This window comes from Carassius carassius, chromosome 3, assembly GCF_963082965.1.
Source record: "Carassius carassius chromosome 3, fCarCar2.1, whole genome shotgun sequence".
NCBI classification, from domain to species: domain Eukaryota; kingdom Metazoa; phylum Chordata; class Actinopteri; order Cypriniformes; family Cyprinidae; genus Carassius; species Carassius carassius.
Window position 1 is genome coordinate 25,541,470 of NC_081757.1, and position 21,407 is coordinate 25,562,876.

The 21,407-nt window shown below is 36.7% G+C and overlaps 2 protein-coding genes and 1 long non-coding RNA gene across 8 annotated transcripts in view; 1 reads left to right on the forward strand and 2 right to left on the reverse strand.

Annotated features, from left to right (window-relative positions):
- mtss1lb (MTSS I-BAR domain containing 2b) overlaps positions 1-19,431 on the reverse strand; it is a 63,597-nt gene extending 44,166 nt beyond the window's left edge. For 2 of the 4 annotated variants that reach the window (XM_059534386.1, XM_059534385.1), the window contains exons 1-3: positions 18,947-19,431; positions 6,535-6,596; positions 6,359-6,432 (exon numbers count right to left, since the gene is read on the reverse strand). In XM_059534386.1, coding sequence (XP_059390369.1) covers positions 6,359-6,432; positions 6,535-6,596; positions 18,947-19,030 — 220 coding nt within the window. In that variant the 5' untranslated portion in view covers positions 19,031-19,431. The remainder of the gene's footprint in view (positions 1-6,358; positions 6,433-6,534; positions 6,597-18,946) is intronic. The other 2 variants (XM_059534388.1, XM_059534387.1) reach the window with 1 other exon arrangement.
- The window catches only part of rbpms2b (RNA binding protein, mRNA processing factor 2b), a 216,282-nt gene that overhangs the window by 163,566 nt on the left and 31,309 nt on the right, over positions 1-21,407 (reverse strand). The window lies entirely within an intron of this gene.
- LOC132123675 (uncharacterized) lies at positions 19,454-21,049 on the forward strand. Of its 2 annotated transcripts, none has more exons than XR_009426602.1 (2): positions 19,454-19,570; positions 20,904-21,049. It is a non-coding gene; the product is annotated as an uncharacterized LOC132123675 (long non-coding RNA). The 2 variants fall into 2 exon arrangements; XR_009426608.1 differs by lacking the exon at positions 19,454-19,570 and adding an exon at positions 20,101-20,609.

The following is a 21,407-nucleotide window of genomic DNA, read 5'->3' on the forward strand; positions in this document are numbered from 1 at the left end:
TAGTGACTGTAAAGACCTTTGCTTTATTAAGTCATGTTTACATCCTAAATAAATACATCCTGAATTTATCACCAAATGGATGAAGATTGATGTGGATTGATGTGAAATATTATATTATAATTGTTAAAGACAATTATAGTTCAGAAGTAATTGGCTAAATATTAAAGTAACACTTTTTTTCAGTTTTACTAATTATTATTATTATTTTATAACTCCCCCCACACTTCATACAGTATGTACAACACAACTTCATACTTTGCCATTCTGGGTCACGTAAATGACAGCTGTGCTGCTCCTGTTGTGAAAATTTCATTAAGTATTATTTGTACTCCCTACATTTGTGCAGCACTTCAAGCAGCATGTACTATCTCTTGTTGATATTATAGAGTGTGTCGTGCAAATCTACACTAGGCCATATCAGAAATAGACGTGTAATGCGACTGAGAATGTTCCTCTCAGACTGTTTGGCTGGTGTTTGCTTACACGGCTGTGTGAATGGTAACACCCTGCTGGCTATACCAGTCTACTTCAAACATCTGGGGAAATACTAACCCCCATCACACACACAAACACACTCAGACACACAAACAGCTTCCCGGTTGCTGAGCTGGCAGACATTTTTTTCATGTTCTCTTTGACTATGAGGGGCAGCCATTTTGCCCCCTGGTGTATGAATCAGATTTATGATCTTCATTATGGTTGCTACTATTCGACTCATGCAGGCAGGGCAGTAAAACACCCCTATGAAGCGCAGGACGAGCCTTCCGCACCGCGCACACATCTGCAGACTGCCTTTTTTACGAGCCCCCGTGCCAGGCTTCCAGAACAGACTGCGATCTATCAACATTCATTCCCACCACAGCCCAAAACAGAGTGGGAAAGAGAGTCTCTGTGTGAGAGACTGAGCGTGAGGAGAAAGAGAGAGCAAGAGACCGAGAGGAAGATCGAGAGGACAAGCCAAAGCACTTTTTGTTTTGATTTTGGCTCATGAATTGGGGTTTTCACACACACAGCCAGACTCCCTCCACTGAATCCGTCCATACAGAACAAGATTATTATCTAGGACTCCCGACGCTGAGTTCTTTCCCCCTGCCACTTATTGTACACATGTGAAAAAGCCAAAAACTTGGCTAAAGCCTCGATTTTCCTTAAGGGAGACAGTCGGATACCATTATGTTAATGGGATAATTCACCCAAAAATGTTAATCCTGTCATTATTTACTCATTTTTACATTGAGAATACAAATATTACATAAAAAGAAGACTATACATTAATTATTCAAGATATTTTTATCTTTTATTATAATTTATTGTTTTTACATTACCCTAGAACTGCCAGATGCACTGCTGTTTCAAAGTTTAGGCTTGGTAGGATTTTTGCTTTGTTTGTTTATGTTTTTGAAATACGTCTCTTAGAGTATGTTCTATTTAAGGAAACATACAGTCAGAACAGTAATATTGTAAAAAGTGAGAGACTCAGCAAGAGGAAAAAGAGAGAGTGAGAGGCAGAGAAGACAAGCCAAAGTACTTTTTGTTTTGATTTTGACTCAGACCAAATGGATAATTCACCAAAAAAAAAAAATAATAATAATAATTCTATAATACTTTAGTTATCCAAAACTGTATGGTCTTTTTTTCTCCCTGTGGAAGATTAAAAAATAGAAGATTTTTTTGTCTGTACAGTAGCTCAAAAGAGTCCAAAACAAAACTCAGGAGCCCAGTAACATCTTCTTTTGGGTTCCACAAGACATCAGGTTTGGAACGACATGAGTGTGAGTAAATGATGAGAGAATCTCTTTATGTAAATCTATAGCCATGAAAGACCACAGGAAAAAAATGCTGGTGATGAAGAGAGCTAGCTAGACTCAGTCAGGGCAGGAAAGGAGGAGGAGGAGGATGAACTTAAGGATGAAGAGCAGTAAAGAACAGTAAATGAGAAGCAGATTATAGTTAGTTACTGGCAGGAAGCATCAGTTTCCTCTCTTGCTATAGTGGTGGACCCCCATCAAGAAGATGAAGGCCTGGAGTGTGTGCAGTTGTGTTTGCTTCTGTTTTATTGCGGTGCAGTGCCGTCCCCTCCTCTTTTCTTCGTGGCAGTCTGTGCCGCTGGGATGAGGAGGGGGTGAAACTTGTCTTCCAAACATAAACCTTACTAGATAAACATGAATATGCAACCCATGCTCATTGGAAAATGTGCCTGTGGTGACATTTTTGCTAAATTTTAGCAAAACACTGTGAATCTGGTAATGTATTTTGTTGGTTGTTGTAAGTACAGTATCGTGGCAGTTTGTTAATCTTCCTTCGTGTTTGAAAATGTCTTACCATTGCCACTAAACCAGAACAAAAACCTAACTGATAGACTTAACAAAAAACAAACATAAGATTAAACAAATAAAATCTGCTGAAGCAAGAAGAAATCTGCTGAAGTCTTTGAGTTCTTTTATCATGACTTCTGTTTCACAGTACTCCACATTACAAGTGTGAAACTACCAGGTAAGCGACTGAGCAAGTTTACATCAGAAAACCAATACATATGGAGCTGGTTATGTGATGCAAACATCAAAATATAAAAGTTTACAAATCATTCACTAAAGTAGTCATAATTTGTGTAAAAAGGAATACAAGTTATTTTATTTTAACTTTTAATTTTACTGCCACTAGTTTTAATTTTACCTGTAAATTGAAGTGAATTATATATAAAGGTGCATTATTCAAGTTTTGTTATAAATTAATTATTATTAATAATTAATAATTAATATAATTATTATTATATTAATTATTCAAGAGGGATCTTTAGTTTTTGAATATAAGATACACTAACTCACAACTTTAACCAGTATTTTTATAATGGACAGAGGAACGAAAAACTAGAGGATAGTTTTGTTTTTTTTTCTCTAATTTCACTACTCTAATTTCAGGGCCCCATTTAGACGTCACATCCTCACGTTTCTTTACCCACAATGTTCCTGGTTGTCTGCTAAAATGGGAGTTTCCAAAAAAATGTATGTGTTGAATCAACACATTCTCACTACTAACTCGTCACAAATTGACGATTGGTCGGGACCATTTGTCGTCACTTTTTGACACACAGGGTACCCCTTTAGCACCATTTTTCGACGTGCAAGGTCCTCCACTACTTTCAATAAGAAACCCTTGGCTTATAAAATTTTATCACCATGATTAAATTATATATTGTGTCATAATATTGCCATTATTGCATATGTTGGGGTGTGATTTTTCAATGGTAACAGTCACAACAGTTTTATTTACATTATGCCGGGTTCAGACTACACAATATTTTTGTCAGTCATGATGGTCACTGTGTCAGATTACATGATTTTGACTAATAAAATCTTGTCGTGTCGTGGACAAGAAACATGTCAGACTACATGTTGCTTCCCAACCATTCATTGCGTGCCATCTTTAATAATGCATGTGATGTCATCAAGAAGGTGGAACAAGCGACTGACTTCCAAAAAAAAAAAAAGAGCATAAATATTGCTGAAGCACTGCTGCTATCGGTTGCCAGCATTTTTCTTTTGTTGTTCTGTCGTGATAGTCTCTCAATGACACATCATACAGGCAGCTCCACGAACCTTACCTCCATCACATAATTCCACCTAGCAGCACCATCATCTCTCTTTCGTTTCACTATGTTTGAAAACTGTGAATGAAAGAGCTTCTTTGCTGCTATTGGTCAATGTCACCAATGAGATGGAACTCACCGTGAATGATGGAAAAAAAAAAACATGCTAGTCTTTCTGTCATGATGTTGTGAAGCATAGCAGACACGGAATCTTCCAATATGGCACTCTACACAAGCTGAAACGATGGAATCTTGCATACCAATGCCCATTGTCATTTACAAATCCCCACGACAAGAAAATGGTTGTAAAATCGGGCTAAAATCGTGTAGTTTGAATCAGGCATTAAACTATTTATACATTTATGAGAACATAACCCAACCCCTGCTCCTTAACCTACCATTTGTCAAAAAAAAACACAAAACATAAAAGGCAGATACAGCTACAGTCATCATTTATTTAAAAAAAAATATTAATATTCAAAGTCTTCCAAGGCAAAAAGACTGATTTGTGAGTGGAATAGATGCAACCACCGTCTGCATCCTCTGTAAAGCTCAGATCCTGCAAATTCCAAAGATGCCGCCAGAAGAAGCCTTACGTCAGCCTTGGTTGTGAATGAAATGCTCGTTGAATACATTATGATACATTGTCCTATCTGAGTTCAGTTGACTTCTATTATGCTACACAGCACCCCAACCATGCCCTCATATTCATTCCTTTTGCTTCTTTTTCTGTCTTATATAATATCTCCATCTCTCAATTTTACTCTTCCAGCAGCCCTGTAGTCCACACAATGTTTGATCCATAGACTATGTCTGCTTGCCGCTCTCTCTCTCTCTCTCTCTCTTTGAAGTTGTTCCAGGGCACGTCTGTGAGGTGTGTCGGACCTTGGCGGCCGCTCTCCCTTTGCCATTGAGCAAATTCACATCAATCAGGTCACATGATCACTGAGCAGCATATGACCCCTCCTTCCCCAGAGAGACCTGTGCTTAAGAGCCCTGACCTGTGCCACGAGCTCAAGCCCCAGGTTATCTACTCCACTTTTATCTACTCCATGTCTTTCAAATCCCCTTTCTATTGGCTGCTGAAATATAACATTTTGCTCATATCATTCTGAAATGTAAACCTGTGAAAGCTGTTGTCATCCTTCCAGCTACAGTCAGTTTCCGTCTATTCTGAAAGGCTGGATGTGGGCAAATGGCTGATGCATGTCTAAATCACAACATAGGAAATCAAATTTGACCCAAAGACTTGCATATCAAATCACTAAAACAGTGTTAAAGAAAAAAACGGAGTGTGCTGCAGCATCTGACCTACAGTACATCCAAAATACCAGCTCTGAACTACATAAATACATGTCATCTATAATTTATACAAACAGTAATTAACTGGTCAGAGCAATGAGACAACAGTGAACAACAGTGACGTGAATTGACCAGATATATAATTTAATAAATATTTAAGAAATACAATTTTACATTTTGTGGAATTAATGCTTAAAATTTGTCAAATTGATATTACATTTATATTCAAGACACATTTGAATAATTTATGACTATTATTTTAAGGAAATAGATTTTAAAAGAGAACACTGGAAGAATTTTGCAGTGTATAAATTTAATTTACACTAAGAGAAAATTAAAAGCTTGAGAACAATGGACAATTTTGACCACTGTATGAGACAAAGAAAGGAAACTGATCTATGTTTGATCTTTAGGGACTCATTTCTAAGTCGAATAATTGTCATTAATAACAATAATAAATAAAACATAAATACATAACATTTGTATATATCAATTACTGAAATATAATGAATAAAATATTGCAAAACAGTATTACATAAGTCATGGTTGTAGTTTACACATAATTAAAAAAAATGTAATAAAATATGCTGTCAAATTTTCTTATAGCCTTGACTTTTTCATGTTCCTTTTTTTAATAGTTCTCACTCTCTGTTTTTTATACCCCGAAAAGCTTCATCTAAAACAGCCGCCTATGAGACACAGTTGGGGTCAGGTGAGATCTTCACTGCTTTTACAATGCACAGAGGAAGGCTCCCAGCTCCGTCAGCTCATTAAAAACACAACATGCCCACATGAATCCATAATAACACAGATCATCATACTCCTCCAAACACACCCTTTACCTCAGGCAGGCCACAAGATGAGATGAAATGAAGAAAAAAAATTTGAAATCCCTAGACAAAGAGGAAAAAAGCCCAATACAGTAATATAATCATAATGAGACTGCTGGTTTATTTCCAAACAACATTATTTTCGTTAGTCGATTCTCCTTGAAGATCTTGACTCTGTCAAATCATTACTAAAGCGCCATGCCATAAATAACCAAAAAACCCCAGCAAGCCTCTCAACAGCTATGAGGCACGTCTTTGTTCCCTCTCATTTATCCATTTTTGTCAAGGATTTACAACATCCGCTTACTTCTGCACTGTGAACAGACTGCTCAAAACTCACCAGAGATGTAGATGAATAATATTGCTGTTTAATTATTTCCTGAACAGATACATACACAGATTCAACAGAACTAATATATTCATAAAAATAACAAATAAGAACATTAACACAAAGACATGCTCACACACATGAGAGCATTACATCGAGATTGGTTTCGGACACTCAGCATCTACAGTAATCTTTCTCTCTCCAGTAGTGTTTTATCCAATGCATGTCCTTCATAATGAGATATACATATCCCTGCATGCTGGACAGAAAGCGAACCCACTCACACACACACACGCTCTCACACATGCCTACCTCTTGTGTTGGTCGCCATGTCTGCCACCTTCTGAAAGGCATCCAGAAATGCCACTGCTGCTAAAACCGTGGTTCTGAAAAGCAATGAGGTAAATTGATGACGATGTCTTTTCTCAGCATTCAATAAAACCCTCCGCACATGACAGGTGCGGATGTGAGCCGGAGACTGAACTTACCGGAGTTGAGAGTGCAGCTTGGTGGCCTTGGCACTGAAGTCTTCCCAGACAGGATATGAACACTGCAAAGGAACAAAGACACAAGGTGAGCTGTGAATGTGCACTTTGTGTAAGTATGAATTAAAAGCACTAAATGTGACATTTATTTTAGGTTCAGTGCATTGTTCATAAACTAATGTTCAAAATTTAGAGGCAGTACGATTTTTTCATGTTATGAAAAACAGTAATATTATTGCAATTTAAAATAACTGTTTTCTATTTTAATATATTTTCAAATGTATTTTATTTCTGTAATGACAAAGCTGAAAAAAATCAGAATTCCCTAGTGAAAAATAAATATAATAAAATGTATTTGAAATACATGTATTTCATGCTAAGTATTATACAAATATATTTACATATTTATGTACTTGATAAAAAAGATCCTGCAATTGTACTTTTGGTATATTGAACTGCTATACTATAAGTCTGCTAAATTGTAACAACCAATTTTGTACTTGATGCACTTTAATGGTGCAGAAGTAGTGCTGAAGTCGTGCTGAACTAAAGATATACTGAAGTATATTGGATTGTGCTAAAGTGGAACTATTGCAAGTATACTAAAGATACAATCTTGCATTTAAAGACTGATATTTTTCAAAGATCATACAGTCCTCATCATTAGTGGCATTAAAACACATTTTAGACTTAATAGTAAGAAATGTGCATTGTGCACAAGTAGTTCTCCAAATAAAGTTTAATTATAAGTTTTATATCAGTAAGTATCGAGCGATATGTCAATAAATATGTTAACAGATTTGAACTATACTCAGTATGAAATAAATGTATGTAAATAAATACATTACTTTTTTACTAGGGTCATTACATTAATGATCCTTCAGAAATCATTCTAATATAATGATTTGCTAAACAATTTTTTTTTAATCATCAGTATTGAAAGCATTTTGAAGCCAGTGCTGCTTTATTTTTCTTTTGTTAAAACTGTGATACATTTTGATATGTTATTTGATGAACAGAAAGCATTTTAAATAGAGACCTTTTGTAACTTGATAAATGTCTTTAATGTTAATATATATATATATATATATATATATATATATATATATATATATATATATATATATATATATATATATATTTAATCATTACTTTACATGCATAATGTGTGTGTCTATATGAATATAATAATTTTGGGGGATGTGGTTTGTCCTTGGGCAGGAATAGGAGTGTCGTCCGGTGATAAGAGGGTGAGCCATGTACATTTCTGCCCAGTTGCCACGGAAACGCAGCAGACAAAGTATTCTGTGTGAAGTCTGCTTTATAACAGGCCACGGGCTTAATGCAATATCACAGTAGCCGAGCAGAAACTAACAAGCATGACGACTAGTACACACAATCTTGTGACTGTCATCCTAAGCCATAATGCTGTTTTCTCTCTCAAAATCACTTAAATAATAATCTCATTCAAAATGTTTTTTTTTCTGCTATTCAATTTTCTTCTTAAATTGTTCAATTGCAGGCGGAAATGTAGTAATTTGATTTAACCGTCATATTGCGATCTCACTATCACTGTGGCATCTCCTCTTCCAGCTCTGTTTACAGTATCTCCATGTACCTGTCTCACTGCTGGTGAAGCAGCTTCTGGCCACAGCTGTCTTTGTTAGCGTCTTAAGACCGCTAAGCTCAGTTGAGCTTTGAGCAGGGCAGATTCAGACTGTGTGTCTACACTTCAGAGCATAGCTGGAGGTCAGGATTGTGCTCAGCAACTGGAAAAAGAGCCCTCCTCTTCCTCTTACACACACATTACCCAAATACCCCCCTGTGCCATCTCTCACCTTGCCCCACAGTCAAAAGAAGCCAGAAGGATTTTGAGATACAGAGAAAAGGGACTGACACACACACATGGGGACCCGCAAAATGCATAGCCTAAAGTGCTGTTTGGATGGGATTCATTTCATCCATGATGTCAGAGTTACTATTTTTAATGCAGAATGACTGTTATTTTACTTACTCAACTGGACAGAATCAAGATGTCAAAAATTGTACAAAGGTGGGAGTGTCTGTTATCTGGATGAGGAATAAAGAAATGCAAGGTTGTAGAAACCCCACTGAAATAAACAAGCAGCCTCTCTTTATTATGAATTTCATTTTTTTTATCACAGAATGGAACGTCAACAGTACTGTTATTTTACCCAAAACGTTGGCAAAAAGGTCTTGGCAAAATTCATATGGTACGTGTAAAGGAAAAAATAAATGAACACTGTAAAAAATTATCATAATTTTTACCGCTCCCCCCAAAAAAATACATAATTGACATTTCCAAAATTCCCTATATGATGGTTTTGGATTGGTTTATGACTGAATTCTAAATGAAAATGTTTGCCTAACTTTTGTATGTTATATCTTGTTATATATGTTGTTAATTTTTTTGTTAAGTTGTTATTGTGATGGTGCTTTGTAATTGCATATATGACAATATGTGCACTTCCATATATTCGTATTTCTTTACTATATACTTAAGTTTAATCCATAAAACCTAAAATGTTGCTACTGAAACCACAATAACTCTTTTTATGAATTAGCTTAAATTCAATTAGATTAAAAGTTGTGTGTTAAAAAGCAGATATGTTTGTTTTAGATAGAATTAAAATACAAAACTCTCTGTGAAGCGAAAGGAAGAAAGAAAGAAAGAAAGAAAGAAAGAAAGAAAGAAAGAAAGAAAGAAAGAAAGAAAGAAAGAAAGCAGAACAGTGTAGGACAAGCACAGAGGGGCAAAGTCACTGGTGACACTACAAAAGCTGCTACGCTGACAAAGATGGTGAGCGTCTCTCCTTTGATCCAGCATCTCGTCCTGATGTTTGATGTCTGCTAATTTGCTCTGAAATCTGAACACGTTACTCCCTGGGGACCCCTGCACTGTTTGAAGTGCCCTAATCTGCTTCACGGGACCGAGGTTCATCATCTTCGGGGGGCATGTAGGAGAGTGATAAGCCACAAGACCCGTCTACATCATCCATCCCCGGACATTAGCATATTCACTAGGCTAATCCAATAGCAGTGCAGCAACGATTCCAGTTATGCAAATATTGTTGGCTGGCTCATTTCCACTGAAGTTATTTCCCATCTTTCTATCCCTTTCTTTATTCATTCTCTTTCTTGACTTGCCAAGTGATCCACAAACAATTGGATAAGTACCTCTCCCCACCATTTGAGATGAAACATGCTCAGTTGGGCCCTGGAAAGGAAGCAGGCTATTTTCGGTTTTGCCAAACCAAGTGGAAAAACTGCATTAAAGGTGAATTTTAATAAGGCCAAAAAAGCAGCCAGAATCCTGGCAGATGATAAAAGCTTAAGCCATTTTTATGCATTCCATAAGTACCAGTGCAATATAGTGATACAACAAAATCTGCCAACATCACCACAGCTGGCAGCTGCTGAAGGATTTAGCATTTGGATCAATGACAATTAGACAAGAGAATCTGAGATAAAGTCAAGAAAAAAAATCTTTTAAAAATCTAATGCATGTGCCAAGTATTATGTTATTAGGTAATATTCGTGTCGGATACATACTATACTGTATAGTTTTTTAAAACCTTTACAACATTATTTTCAGCAAAAAAGTAAACAAAATAAAAAAATATATACAAAGTAAAGCATCAAGTAACCTTAAAAAAAGTATTCATATTTTTTACATATATTTTTAAGCATAACAGATTTATCGTGAATTGTTCATTCATAAAGGTTAATAAACGTAATTAATAAATGTTCAAAAACAAAATTTCACAGTTGTGGACAATACAAAAAGTACTGTAGCACACTTTCCAAAACACCATGGCTGTGCATGTAATCAAGAACAAAAAAAAAAAAATTATATATATAGTAAAGCTGTCAACGTTAACGCGTTAACACATGCGATTAATTTTTGTCTGGTTTAAAGTGTCAAAATATTTAACGCAATTAACGCAGCATCCGTATTTTCTGCCATCCGTTGGCTAGCTTTACATTATATGATCACGCTCTTATTCATTTAAATGCTTTTAAACATTTCAAGCTCGGCAAGACAAAAGAGAATGCGCTGTCTGTGAATGCCCTTATGTGACACAAACACACACACACACACACACACACACACACAATGCATAGACAGGGCGCCAGAATCCAGTTCTCTTAAGCGCTTGAACTAACAATAAACATCCCAAAGTGCCAGTTTTGTCGATTAACCTCATAAGAGCAATCTTAAATGATTTATATAAAGTCTAAAATTAACAAAAAGAGTTGTGAGAGAATGAGGCGAGATCCATAGACAGTATATAAACGGTGAGATCCGTGTGTCTGTCTGCTCTTAAAGGGAAAGCAGCCAATAAAGCTTCCTGTCAGTAAAGTTAAAGAACAAAGGGAACAGAGAAAATGACTCGCTGCTCTTGACTAAATAACTTTTGTAGCTTTAATAAGGATTAACTATTTAATTTATAGTTTATGCAGTGCAAACTGCATATAACTTTGATAACTTTATTAAATTTCTGTATATTTCCTAACTGTTAAGACAGGAAGGGCAGGAGATGAACATGACATTTATTATGTTAGCATTGTTTCAAGTTTACTTAAATTAAAAACTGTTATATTTTTGAAGCCTAATAATAAATGTAAAAAAAAAAAAAATCAGTAGCTGTATTAATATCAGTAATACTGGCCTTCATTCATAAAAAGATGTCATTTAAACAAGTATTTAAATTTAACTGTGAAATTATTACATTAAAAAATATATTAAAAACGTACAAAAACATTTCTTTTTTTTATTGCGATTAATTGCGATTAATCACAGAAAAAATGTGTGATTAATCTAGTTAAAGTTTTTAATCGATTGACAGCACTAATATATATATATATATATAGATTACATACCAAGTATACAGTAGTTCAAATAAGTGAACATATTTACTAACATATCGCTTGAGACTTACTGATATAAAAAATTTTGTAGTGCTACTTGTGTGCAATGAAGATTTCTTAACATTACGCCTAAAATGTGTTTTAACATCACTATTGTTGAGGACTGTATGATCTTTGAAAAATATCCACCTATAAATGCAAGAGTCTATCTGTAGTATTCCTTTCCAATAGTTCCTCTTTAGCACAATCAAATATTCGTCAGTATATCTTAAGTTAAGTACAATTAAAGTGTGTCAAGTAAAAAATGTGTTGTTCCAATTCAGCTGACTTTAAGTATACCAGTTTAGTATACCATAAGCACAATTGCAGGGCATTCTTATTAAGTACATAAAATGTAAATGTGTTTGTAATATATACATATAATGTAAAAATAAATGTATTTCAAATACATTTTAGTATATGTATTTTTTCTTTAGGGTAGAATAGGTCCTTGGATGCTTTGATTCAATTAAATCAGATTATGATTCTAGATAATCACATTGCTCATGGCAGATAAATCAGCTGCAGATGTAGAGTAGGATGAACATCTGTATTGATCAGCCACTGCATTGTTAACCCTCGTTGGCCTTCAATACACTGTCTCAGCCATTATCCCTGAGTCTGTTGTAGAGCTGTACAAGGCAAACACCCCCGAGCCTTGATAATGAGGTGAGGATTAAATTCAGTTGATTATGATGATGGCCCTTTCAAGGGTCAGCTCAACGTGTTCAGAGAAATACTCCTTGCTCAATTTGAGCTCCATCATTGTCAGTGGTCCTTAAGCAAATCCACTAACTCCTCAACTTCAAAACTGCAGTATATGTCTGCTATGCAGTATCTCTAAACCAGACTACAGAAGTGACACATGAAACTAAAAAAGAGTTTAGATCTAGAGACCAATGTATGTCTATGAAATCACCAGAGAAGATTGATTTCCCTGCTATTGATCTGGCTTAACAACAGAAGCCCTCTCTGGCATCGTTCTTGTTAATGGAATCCCACGAGGAGCCACTGCTTCAGAGCTTAAAGACAAATTCTGTCAAAGTTCAACTGACTCGTTTTAATTTTTGCTCTGAAAATGAATAGCTCACTGCTGGTTTAATTCCTCTTTTCTTCCCCACTGCTTTCACTGGTGATTGCGGAAGACAAAAGCAGCGCTGCATTAGACTAATTCCATTTCTACAAGTGAATCACTTCAAATGGCGGACAATAGCTCCAGCCATTAAACAATAATGGATTATAATTCATATACTTATCTAGAGTATCACTTTTGCATCTGAAGTCTGTTGCCAGTCTTTTCATTTCTCTGCTATGTCCAAGCTCATGTGTTTGGTACTGTATGATTAATTTCTCTTGCAGCTCAATTTGTTCTTAAGATCTTATTACTAGAACTGTGTTTTAACACAAACATTACTCTAGAGGAGTAGCTCACTTCTTACAACAGGGAAAAACGAAAGACTTTTGTTGAGAGCTACAGAGTCTAAAAGATAAGAGCCATATAACTTTAATTAAATCAGAGATTCATACCAGGAAGAGTCACATGACTGTAATAAGTGATCCATGAGGCCTGTGCTCTGATCAGTAGCTCATTAAGAAGTTCTTAAGAGTGCCTCGTTGTTACTATTTTCATTATCACAATGTGAGTTGTGAAGGTTAAATGTAGGCAATGAATATTTATATTTATGAATATTTTTTTCTATATTAAAAAATTTAGCTGGTTATCTGTAATATTCCCCACTCTCAATGTGGATGCTGAGTTTCTCACAGATTCACGAAAGCATAATAATAATAGCAAAGATGGGGTTAAAGAGTTGCCCAAAATGAAATGAAATTTCTAACAAATTGTCTGTTGAGCATCATGTCTCTGACTCTCTGGAAAATCACCAAGGTTGAAATCCACTGGCAGACAGGCAGTAAATTGTTGTCAGATTGAACAGTGAGATTGTATGCTTCATAATTTATGAGCAAAGCAGCTTACTTATGCTAACATACTAATACAAACAAATTATAACACTTGAACGGCTTTTCAGCTGAACGGGATATGCTCTATTTGAACTAGGTTTTTTTCTTCAGCTATAACTAATGAAGGGTCTGTGACAGAACCTCGGAGACCTTGATATGCTCTTGATAAGACAATCTCTGCTCCGCTGTCACCTCTACAACCAGCAGATAAAGGGATGAATGGGGGAATGGAGGAATGCACGTATTTGGAGAACGGACATCAAGGGGCTAGTGGAAGCTGTGAAACGTGATTGGCTGTCCTGCTTCCACTGGGCTCCTTTGAAGCGGCACTGATTGGCTTTGTGCCTTTGTGGGCAGAGGACAGAAACTGCCCGTGTGTTCAAAGCTGTCAGACCCTCACTACAGTACACATGAGTCTTTGGTGCGAATGAAGTAATGAATGAAAGATTGAGGCAAATCATCTCTATTTCTGACATTTACCACAGCAGCCTGAAGCCATGCTCTAATGAATAATGGGAATCACTTAACATGAGCTCTATGCAAGCTCTTATTTTCTCTCTCTATCTCCCTTTCTCATCTATTCTCTAAAATAAATGTGTCTTTCCTTGAACTGCTCATTTTCATTTCCCTTTCCTTCCATTTGGTTCCACAAATTCTTTTCCAATGTGCAACCATCTGTAATTTCCATTCTTTATTTGTTTCCTGATAATAACAGAACATAAGGTTGAAAGCTGTTAGGCACTGACAGAGACTGATTTGAGTGTACAGTATATCATATTTTGAGTGTACAGGATATTTTACTGTAAAAACACACCTGAGCAATGCATATGACTAGTTTAACCAGCCCAACTCAAATCTGCTTGTTGTTTTCCTTCCTCACAGCCAGTAAGGGTACTTAGTCTGATTGAAAGCTATATAACAGAAACCACTCTATATACTAGATGTTGTATATCCTGAAGCTGTGTGTAATTTAAAAGGAAGGGAGGTCACTGTGAGAGAAATGGTGCTACTTTAATGACAGGGCTGTCATCAAGCTGAAAGGAACAGGTGTCTTTGTGTGCAACAATATCTGTCTCTAGCTCGGGCTAGATCTAGTGAGAAACACAATGAAGTATATCTAGATTCTTTCAAGCAAATGTACTAACTTTCATTTAAAAACAATGGTTTTCAAACTTTTAAACACCAAGGACCAAAGACCAAGGAATCCAGAATTTATTGCATTTATAATATATTTAAAAGAAATTTCTTATGAGCAAGGCTGCATTTCTTTGATCACAAAGATTGTGAAATATTATTCAAAAAATAACTGTCTTCTATTTTCATATATTTTAAATGTAATGTATTCTTGTGATGGCAAAGTAGAATATTTGCAGCAGCCATTACTCCAGTATTCAGTGTCACTGAAATCATTATGCTATGCTCCTTTGGTACTTTCAAAAAAAAAAAAAAATAATAATAAATAATAATAATAATTCTGTAACATTATAAATGATTTACTTTCACTTTTGATCATTTAATGCATCCATGCTGAATAAAAGACTTACAGAGAACCATCTCTGAGGATCCTTGAACACATTGTTTTAATGGCCACTCTGTTCAGAGCAATTTAAATGTATTTCTGATGTCAAGAACAGTCTCAAGATCAACATGTGCCTCTCCTGTCCCTTAATTGACACTGCATTTAAGCATTTCTGTTAACACCCCTGATCCTTATCCATTAGGCAGCGCCATGTGTGAAAGAAGGGGCTTTAAAAATGAAATGCAGTTTAGATTGATACACATTCAGCTGCAGGATCAGCTGAGCTTATAAGGCAACCCAGATGGGGCTCAAACCCACAATCCTCAGCTCCAAATCTGATCTGGGCTCATATGACAGTATTCCCAACAGCAAAGCTCCCCGCTTTGAACCTGAGCAGTAAAATGTTCATTTGACACATATTTCAGTGCTTACCCATCATCAAGCTTTGGGAGATGTTCCTCATGTCAGCAGCCATAAGAGAAGAGATGAGTTTGACAGGCCAAACAAAGACGCACTGAGGATTCCTGGAACATTTCCAAGAAAATTCCTCCACCAAAGCAACGTGATTTATCTTTAACAAGCTTAACAAGAGGCTGCTGAAAACACATGCTCATCTCAGGGCTTTCCCAAATTAAGAAATAAAGAGGTAAATAATGAGTTGACATGAGTTGAGTGGTCATGAGGATTCTCAGCTTCACTGCTTGACCAAAACAGTAAATCCCCGTTCACACCAAGTACAATTACTATAACTACATTAGCATCCACACCAACGCACAATAAAATGTCATCTGCCATTTTAAACAACCAAGCTCTTTAAATGGGGTGGGTTCTAAACGGCAGTCAATTCTTTTATCGTTCATTAGCTAGAAAAGTCATTTTTAATGTGGTTCCAACAATGTTGTTCCTCGTTGCCATTACTGTTATAGTTCTGGTGTTGACTTTCCTACTCTAAAAAAATCTGAAAAATAATTTAGAAAAACTTTATAGTTAAAGTTTTTGTACTTGGTGTGAATAAGCCTTAGGACAGGACAGGAAAATTATTTTGGTTAACCTAAATTTGGTTACTAGCAAGAAACATTTAAAGCTGTTTCTTTAATTATAGGCAATTCCATCTGTTTGTTCAATTGTCCATCAATTCTTCTAGTTTGTTATTTATCCACTAAAAATGGCCAGCAGTGGACATATATGCATACCAGGAACATTATTTTTTTTTATTTCTGAAAGAAAATAATGAAAATTCAAACTGCTTTTTCCCATTGTCTGCCACATGTCAAATGATACTGTTTAATACCATTCTATGGTGGGAATGACATTTTTAACGTTTACATTAAAATATCAGCCAATTTGCTATAACATTTTATGTATTTTAAATGCACACATTAATTTATATTTGTATTAAATTATACATAAAATGATCATACTTTGCCTGGATTGACAGAACAGAATAATGCTCATTATAACTGTATAACATTTACCTCTAGATTTTTAAACATGCATTATATGCCACAATTCATGACAATTCAAATAACACGATGATTTGTATTTTTATGATGGATTCTCATATTTAACAATTAATGTGATATAAATATAACCAAAAGACAAGGTTGAAATCAAATATTATTATTTTTTTTTACATTTAAATGTATTTTTAATAAAAATCAACCCTAGCAACACAAAAGCATCCAAAGCCAAAGAAAAACTCTCCTTATACCATGATCCCAGTTCTATCTCCAGACAAACATTCAAAGGATTACTAAAGGCATAGCTGAGATTCAGCAGCCAGGCAGAATGAGATCTAGACTGAGTGTGTGAGTCTATGTGAGCGACTCTGCTCTACAAGCTAGTATGCACAACTCAGTGTGAGGCATGCGAATGTAAACAGCAGTGATATACAACAGGTCCAGCTGACAAACAGACAACTGTGTGCTTGTGTCATCATCACGTCTAATGCTAGTGTCCCTCTCTCGCTTGCTTGGGCCCTTTCACCTAAAGAATGGGGGTAAGAATGTGGGCCTAAATATGACAGCCCGCCCCACTCCTCATTTCATTTCTCCTTCCCCCTCCCTTTAAATCCGATCATCCTCCCCCCATGATCCAGAGCCATACTCATAACAACCCTTTTACAACAATGCCCTCCCAAAAGCGGGACCCAAAAACACACATACAGTACAGTTGTATACCAAAATCATAGCGACATTTATTTTGAAATCTAATTGATGTTCACATTCCCCTGTGGAGTTAAACAGAGTCATATATGGCGTATTATTCCGTCCTGTTCCAATTTGGCATGAAACAAGTTATCAATCACATACAGTTCAATTTTTCCCACAGGGTAATTTCCTCAGATCTGCTGGGTGATGAAGAGCGCTAGAAGAACCGTACGCTGAATCTATACTTTATTAATTCCGGTGGGGAATTTGGTTGTTTATTCCAGTACTGCTCGGATCTCAGAGAAGGAACAAAGAAGATCCAGCTGACATTCTATTGATGAGACGCATATGACAAGTGAGCTGGCAATACCCACAGGCTACCCACATCCCACAAACAAAGACACGCAAAGGCAGAAGCAGAGAGAAGACAGTGGAAGATTCTCAAATCTTGGCTCTTGAACAAAAACTTGATTTTTTGATTAATTAATGAATGAAATGCTTGCACTTTTTTTGAGGAATCATAGTTGAACTTAACTCTCTTTACAGTCCGCAGCTGCTTTCCTGCTCTTCCTATCTCAATATAGCAACATTAGAGAATGAAGAGGGGAAAACCGCATGTCTGCATTGAATCCACGTGGCAATAGAATCCAATCACAGAGCGAGGTTGAATGTGACCAGGAACAGCGCAGCACCTGAATCAACCTACATCTTAAAGGTGAAGCCTGGATCTAGGTCTCTCAGGCAGTGCTCGTTCATGACTGAACTGTGTCAGTCACAAAAATGAAGAGCTCTGAGGCAAACATCATCGACACCATGTGCCACTGTCTGCTCAATATCCTCCCACAGACAGGTTGGCATAATAGCTGAGCCATATTTTGCAATCCCCATTTAACAGCATGGAAGCAAATGAGCGGAACTGGAGAAGTAAGAGTTCAATTTTGAATGAGAAGTTATCTGTGTAAGCAGAGCAGAGAGAACAGAGCTGTCACACCTTATGGAAATCACTCTTTCTGCCTATCTAGTAAAATCACTGTGATAATAACAAGCTGCTTGGAGGCCTCTCGGAGAGAAGTCATGTGGTCGCTCTATTGGGTTTCACTGGCTGAATGTTTGCCAGAGCGTCAGAAACTAATGCATGGAAACGAGTCCCGAAACCCGGTCAACAGACATTCAGAACGACTGTGCGTCCTTTTCACGACGTGGTTAAAATATTAAACCCGACAGAATCAATACTGTGTTTTCACACGAGCGCGGCCGCTCTTTGTACGCTCATAGACCCAATGATATGACGGAACACTGCAATCCGTCAGACAGACGCAACAAATCTCACGGTGTGTGACACGGAATGGCGCGCGGCCGCATCTGCTTAATCAGCAGCACTTTAGTCTGTTTCCCATTGTGTGAGTGAAACCCCCTCCATTTCCTCTCTACATGCACAACATTCTCCTGAGAATACAGTGTATTCAGTCGCACCGGCATTAGGGCGAACCTTATCGAGTTCAATGATACACAACATGCCTTCATAATTGGATGTAGCCTATATAGGCCTGTATGTAGGCTACAGTATGCATGTACGTATGCATGCATCTATCTATCTATCTATCTATCTATCTATCTATCTATCTATCTATCTATCTATCTATCTCTTATCTTCTGGAGGATAGTGAATGTCATACAGCTCTCTCCCGTCATTTAAGTCTAACATGAATTGCGATTGCATATTGCATTATGGTTATTTGCTCAAAGCTAATTTAGTTATAACGGGTTTGAGAGCTTCACTATCTGCATGCTGGTCACGCTCGTGCAGAATATACGGTTACATGTGTTTAAAGCGTCGTGTCAAACCTCTCACCTTCATATCATTGACAATCGCCTGGAATAATCCACCGAGCGCCCCGCACTCCTTCTCCACCGACTCCACGTTTATATTATCCATCGTATGTGAATACAGATCAGAAAAAAAAAAATCCTTGCGTGTAATTTCTTCCACAATACCCCGACGAGACGCGACTTGAGAGCTAAAAGCAGAAGAGTGTTTGTGGGTGAGGGCTAGGTTTCAGCAGATAGCCTATCGCTGTGTCTTCAGCTGTCGGTTTGCTGCCCAGAGGATTGAAGCAGATGATGGGGAGAGACGAGAGAGAGTGGTAGGTGGGTTTCTCTCTCTCTCTCCTCGGCTCCGGTTCTACTCTCCGCGGTTGGTGGAGGTTAGGCTCGTGGATGGCCCCGTAATATATACGGTCATCTTCGGACAACGATGCGGAATCGAGCTGAATGGATGTGAGGAGCGGAGTGTGTGCGTGGAGCGGTGGGTCGGTGCGCCACTCGCGCGACAGAGACTGCTGAGTGAGTGAAGTGAGCAGCAGCGGCGCGCGAGACGGCCAGTAACTCGAGCCATGCGAATCGTATTGGGCAGAACACTTTCTCTTGTCACATGGAGGCCAGAGGGAGGAGAGATGAGACACAAACACACAGACTGGTGGCAGTTATTTAGTCTGTAGGCCTATACTGTCTGAATCTGACATTATAATAATATTAATACTATATATATATATATATATATATATATATATATATATATATATATATATATATATATATATATACTCATTCATTCCATTTTATTACACATAACTTAATGCATGAACTTGTTTTGTTTTCTTTGTATGTATGGAGGTGTGACTCTACAATTTTCATAGTCATGAAAATAAAGAAAACTCTTTGAATGAGAAGGTGTGTCCAAACTTTTGGTCTGTACTGTATATATATATATATATATATATATATATATATACTGAATAATAATAATTAACATACATGTAGTTACTATATGGTTAGGGTTAGGATTATGGTTTGGCTTAGGGTTACTTGCATGTAATTTTGCTAAATTAAGTGTTATTATAATAGGAAGTACATGCAACCTTAAAAGGTTACCTTAAAATAAAGTGTTACCAAAATTATGATTATTATTGTTATTATTTGTATTATTATTGTTGTGTGTATCCTGCTGGCTATCAAAGACTGATACTATTTTTTTTTTTTATCTTAAAGAATGTTGGTAACCAAACCATTTGGGTGACCATTGGTTTAAAAAAAATAAAAAAAAAAAAAATAATAATAATAATCTCAAAATACCTTCTTTTATGTTCCCGAGATGCCAAAAACCAGTAGAGGTTTGAAACGACGTGAGGGTGAGTAAATGATGACAGAATTAAAATTTTTGAGTGAACCATCCCTTTAAAGAAAACCATATCAGTTTGGCTATAAAGGGTGGGATTCAATCTGCATATTCAGAGACTTCATTAATGCCAAAGTTATTCTGTGATAAATGATAATGAAGCTGAAATGAGATTTCATAATTATGTCTTACTGCTGTGATAAAGACCCAGTCTTGTTCTCCTGTCACAGTGGAACGGGGAGAATGATGCCATCTCGCAAAGATCCAAAACCAAGGTCACAGTGTCTGAATGGCCTTTGTCTCCAAAACCGGGTGTCATATTTACAGAAATAGCTTCAAGGTCTCTCCCTTATAACTTTCTTGGGAATTTTCTCACATTGTATCTCTACTCTGCTCTGATTTTTTGCAAGAATTAAAGACAAAACACTATGCTGCCAGTGGATAGTTGACGGAGAGATGTAAACTGTTCTATATTTGTTGCCTTTTTATTTCAACTTTGCATTACTGTAAGTCACTTTGGTAAGAAAAGATCTGTCTGGATCATAAATGTAAATTTCCCACACTCTAAAACTTTTCTCTTTTGCCCTCTCTTGCTCCCTGTCTTTGCTGATCCTCACTGTCTGCGCCTAACAAGGTTCCCCTCCATTTCATACATTACTCAGCAAGACAGCTAGACTGCCTGCATCAGCATCAAATTGTCCTGCCAACCACCACTGAGCCGAGACACCTGCTTCACCCATCCTTCATCTCCACTGTTATTAAAATACATATATTATCATCTCTCTTGCACATTTTCTTTCTTATTTTTTAGAAAGCTGTGAAGTGTATAGGATTCAGTTTCTCATATATCTGACAGTGATCTAACGTCCATAGAAACTGAAATATACTTGGCACCAAATGAGCTCAGAGTCTGATTCTCAGGGACTCAGCAGTGCTGCTGCTGTGGTTGTTGGAACTTGTTTTACATGTGAGCTAGTGATGACGCAAATCTCCAGAGATCTACAGAGTGTGAATTAAAACTTTACCTGGGAGAGGAAAAAGTAATAAGTAGGTACAGAAATGTAATCAAAAGTAAATTACAGTTGGTGGAAATTAGTTTTTTCCTCTAGAGGAGATTCTTCTCGAAATGTGTTACTTG